The sequence below is a fragment of the Scylla paramamosain genome, chromosome 7, assembly GCF_035594125.1.
Source record: "Scylla paramamosain isolate STU-SP2022 chromosome 7, ASM3559412v1, whole genome shotgun sequence".
NCBI lineage: Eukaryota > Metazoa > Arthropoda > Malacostraca > Decapoda > Portunidae > Scylla > Scylla paramamosain.
The window spans coordinates 32,573,116-32,578,319 of NC_087157.1; the positions used below are offsets into that span (position 1 = coordinate 32,573,116).

The 5,204-nt window shown below is 35.4% G+C and overlaps 1 protein-coding gene across 16 annotated transcripts in view; it reads left to right on the top strand.

The window, feature by feature from the left end:
• Window positions 1-4,876, top strand: part of LOC135102383 (uncharacterized) — a 23,705-nt gene extending 18,829 nt beyond the window's left edge. For 12 of the 16 annotated variants that reach the window (XM_064007558.1, XM_064007561.1, XM_064007554.1 and 9 more), the window contains 3 exons: window positions 254-404; window positions 2,900-3,062; window positions 3,702-4,876. In XM_064007558.1, coding sequence (XP_063863628.1) covers window positions 254-404; window positions 2,900-3,062; window positions 3,702-4,650 — 1,263 coding nt within the window. In that variant the 3' untranslated portion in view covers window positions 4,651-4,876. The remainder of the gene's footprint in view (window positions 1-253; window positions 405-2,899; window positions 3,063-3,701) is intronic. The other 4 variants (XM_064007563.1, XM_064007562.1, XM_064007564.1 and 1 more) reach the window with 1 other exon arrangement.
• The last annotated feature ends 328 nt before the right edge of the window (window positions 4,877-5,204 follow it).

Here is a 5,204-nt window from a genome sequence, read left to right on the forward strand (position 1 = left end):
CTATAAAAATGTAACCAAAAGCTCACCTGGATTGTTGTTACAGAATCTGTACCCTTTTATTATGAACAGCTACAAATTAAGTAATGTGGGTGACTGATGATTGGTACTAATTAACATTTCTTAATGGTTTTAACAATTTGCATCAGGTAATTTCACATTTGCGAGTGTTATTGTTGCACCAATTAGTCAACAAAAGTACAGTCTTATGATATATGTATTGAATAGCAAACTGCAGCTAACTTTTCCCCAACAGATCATAGATGAAGACAGTGAGTCAGGAAGTGATTCATATGATGAGAGGTACTGCAAGGCAGGTCCAAAGTCAATGAAGAGACGCATTATTGGACACAAAAAAGGTCATGGTCCATTCAATTCTACACAGCACACCTCTGCGCCCCCTGAAGGTATGGTTTTATTACTTGTCTTCTTGGAAATACTTTCTATATTGTCTTGGTAATATGTGCCTATTAAACAGCTTGCCATCTGATGACAGTACAGTACCTCTTATACAATTGCTGATGGACGTCTACATCTTGAGAATATTAAATTTTACCATTAATCACATGAACTTGATATTGTGTTTTCAAGTGTGTTTGCAGTGGTTTGGGGAAACTTTTAGATTTATCAGCTGACTTGATTTTACACAAAAATTTGGTATGCTAGAAAAAATTTATGGTATGTTATTTGTGTTATCAAAATCAATTAATAAAATATTAGGTACATTTTTAGTCACCATCATCAGGTAAAGAACAAGAAATGTGGTAAAATGAGGTTCATACTGCACACATTATCTTGGGTTTGGAATGTATTATCACCTTGGAACAAATGCTGTTTTTCCTCTATGTAAGTTTACTTTACCCATTTAAGTTGTACAATTAATATACAACTTTATAAATCCTGGCACATATGAAAGAAACAACTATGTCTTAATGCCAAATCTTAGCAGGATGCTAATGAAGATTATCTGTTTACATCATATCTCCCAATGTCTTCTCTGAGCTGCTTTTTTCTTTTAAAAATATAACCCATCCTTTCACACCTTGGTTCTTTCATTATGATTGTTCTTGCAGTCAACACAACACATGCATAGACTGAGGTTTCACAGCAGCAGTGTGAACTCATATCCCCCTCCTTGAGATTTTTTTGTGTTTTGAAGAAGTCAGTGTGTCTGATATCAGCTGGTCCTTTTGTCTCAGCACAGTTAATTAATGTTGCTGTCGCTCAAGCAAGTAAAGTGTTGTGGTATTAAATTAATGCCATTGATGCCATATAGATTAATGAAGCGTATGTGTGTGTGTATGTATCCTTTTCCTCCTTCTAGAGCCTCCACTTGCACCTTGCTCTGAGGACATGATGCCAATAAGGGCTACTGGTTCTGATTCCAGATGGTTGGGATGTTTAACTTTTGCACCAGCATCTCCCTGATGCGATCACTTTAACAGCTTTTTGTTATCTGATCTGCTCTCTTGTTTCTCTCAAATACCTATATGGAATTTCAACGTAAAGAATGCTGACTTAGAAAGGTTTTAATATATCTCTGTACTCACTTGACAGCAGGCATCATGGCAGGGGCAGCCAGCAGAGAGAAGGTGTGGGCAGGCCAGGGTCAGGGAAAAGTGGGCTGATGAGACTTTTTACTGTCCACTAAGGATGGCAGCATAATGTTGCATAGCTTGCAACCTGTCCATTCCCACTGGAAGAAATAAGTACAGAAGGAAAGATGAGGATTTCTATTAAACCAAAGCTTCCCCTAAGATCAGCTTCAACTCACTGTGAAGGTTGCTGTGGTGCATCTGTTTGACATTATTCAGGAGGCATGAAATGACAAACATTGAAAGTCATTCTATATATTTTGTGACAAGGAACTTTGGACAGAAGTTGATATGAACATAATTAAATAAGACCCATAGTTTTCCTTCACAACATGATCCTTAAATACATGTGTAGTGGCATGGTAATAAAAGAATTTAGGGTAGGTTCCAGTAATGCGAAGCACTCCTTGCTGGGGAACCATATTATCACCAGTAGTTAGCTGGCGACATCACTATTGTGAACATACATGCTCCCACACCTTGCACTGTGCTAGCCGGCTGATTCTCATCCTCTTTTGCCTCCTGGAGTTTAGGCCTCAAGATTGTATGCTGCAATTCTTGCATCCTGCACCATTGTATGGTAAACAAAAGACAGTTAGTCTATTGGAAGTTTCTCTACCAGCCCCTGCACCAAGAACTGGTGACCCTGGAGTAACAGTGTGGTTCCCCAGCAAGGAGTGCTCCCAGTTATTGGAACCTACCATAAACTCTTTTATTACCATGCTTCTACACGTCCTAGAGAATTAATCATATGTCCAGCAGTACAGCATTGTGAAAGACACCTTGTTGTTGGGATGCCTATTACAAATGTCACCACAGATGGTAGCTGGAGCTTTTTTTATCATACTTTTTAAAATTTCATTCCATTTTCCTTTTACTCTTTTGCCTTCCCCATCTTTCAGATCCATTATCACAATGAATAAGGGTGGCTTCAACTGACATGTGCTCTTCAGCACATGGAAAAAAGCATTTCTTTCCTCCTCCCTCACCATGGATCATTTATACATTTCATTCTTGAATTTTTAATGGATTATTACACATTACTCATGTTTGATAGCATAATCAGAATATGGATTAAAAAAATAACAAAACAATATGTCAACTGTTATAAATCTTTAACCATACATTTATTTTTTAATGATGTGGCACTGACATATCTAAATAAAAGCAAATATATAAATAAAAATTTTGTTGGAGACCACTGGAGGTGATGATGCTCTAAGAGCACACCGAGAGATTGTATCCACTGAATGTCTTAAAACTATATTGTTTTGATTCACTGCCCTGCCTCACTCCTTCCCTTCCAGTGGGCATGAAGCTGAGCCAGTTTGCTGCTGGGCTGCGAGAAATGTACTTGGACAGCAGCCTGCCTGCAGACCCCTACAGGTGTAATGTCTTCACTCCAAGAGTCCTTCTCATACGTTCAGAAGAAGAAGAAGACGTTATTAAAAAGTATACCACACCAGATGTGTATGTATCTCTCTCTCTCTCTCTCTCTCTCTCTCTCTCTCTCTCTCTCTCTCTCTCTCTCTCTCTCTCTCTCTCTCTCTCTCTCTCTCTCTCTCTCTCTCTCTCTCTCTCTCTCTCTCTCTCTCTCTCTCTCTCTCTCTCTCTCTCTCTCTCTCTCTCTCTCTGTCATAATAATCAAGAATTGAATATCCTTTGTTTTGCATGGCAAGTTTATTTTTCACTCCAGAATTTTCCTGTTAGTGTAATATCACATTGCATATCCCTGTTTTTATTACTATTATTATTTTTATTATTATTATTATTATTATTATTATTATTATTATTATTATTATTATTATTATTATTAGAGTAAGAGTTGGTGATAATGTTAGTTCTCATTCAGAGTATGTTTGCATCATGGATATGTAATGTCACCAGAGCTGTTCATCATGCATATGGATGGTGCAATGCATAAATTTTGCATAAATTATATAGATAATTTTAGTCAGTCATTCATATGTGCTGCTTCAGTTATTTTCAGCTGTTCCTTGAATAATTTTACTTCAGTGTATGAATGATGATATAGTATTATATTCCCTTCAGTATAAATAATGCAAATAGTGAAAGTGAGACTTCATTTCCTAATTTTCCACTTTTCAGGAAAAATGAACCTGTAAGTGAAGAGGAGACATGGTTAACTGCACACACTAATCCATACAGTGATTCAGACTGGGAAGAAGAGAACTGGGATACACATTCCCTTACAGAAGTTGGTAAATCAAAAGATAGCGTAAGGAAAAAAAGGAAGAAAACAAGTAGTGAATATAACAAGAAAAGGAGAAGACTGTCAGATGGAGATAACAGTGATGACAAATCAGTTGCAGATTACAACAGAAGTAATTTTGTGAGTGTTCCTATAAAGCAAGAACCACAGAGCTCATTAGACTCAGTTCATTCCAATGTTCCAATGGCTGTATTACCTGCTGGCAGTACGTACGTTCCTCCGCTCCCCATGTTCCAGATGCAAGCAGGTGGATTGACTGTATTTATGCCTGAGTCCCAGCAAATGATGATGCAGCATCCTATTAACTACCCGCATAATAACTCTAGTGAATTATTTATGAATCAACAGCAAATAAGAGGTCGGACTGTTGCAAGTAGCCCCTCGTGTCAGTTTAGTGATATTCAAAGTGAAGCAAGTGTTGAACCAAATATAAGGCAAGATAATGAAAATATGATTGTGATGCCCCTTGGAAGAGACCTTTGTGAGCCAGAAAAATCCAGACAGTTTCCTTTATCTCACCCAGACTCAGTTGTATGTGATTCTCTAGAGAAAGCTAAAAGAGACAGAGCAGCAGCTATTGCAGAAAGTATTGGAAATACAGTAGAGGGATCATCAAATAAGATGCTTAGTGTCTTGACATTTAAGTTATTAGAATTAAATAACAAAAACCTAATTTGTGATGAAAGAATTGAAAAAGCAAGAGAAGATTATGAAAAGACGGTAGCACATATTGAAGCAGAGAAAAAGATAAATGACAAGGAAATTGATAAAGTTCTGGCTGCTATTCAGGAGTGGAAGGAAGCAAAGAGTCACTCGAGTACCTAGAGGCTGCATGGGATGGGAGTCCTGTGTAATCAAATTATATCTTGAATCTTTCTGTTACGATATTCTGTAAAAATATACCAAGACTTTGTTTAATAATATTTCTTAATGTTCTGTGGAAATAGTTAATTCAGTTGTGAATTATTCTGACAGGCTGCATTGTGGAGATAAAGTTAGCAAGGACTTGAGTGATTGAAGATAATATATATATATATATATATATATATATATATATATATATATATATATATATATATATATATATATATATATATATATATATATATATATATATATATATATATATATATATATATATATATATATATATATATATATATATATATATATATATATATATATATATATATATATATATATATATATATATATATATATATATATATATATATATATATATATATATATATATATATATATAAACACACACACACACACACACACACACACACACACTTACATTTATATTTTATAAAAGTCATACCCGCACAATCAGAAGATTTAAGAGAACAGCTTTTCATCACATTAAGTATTTT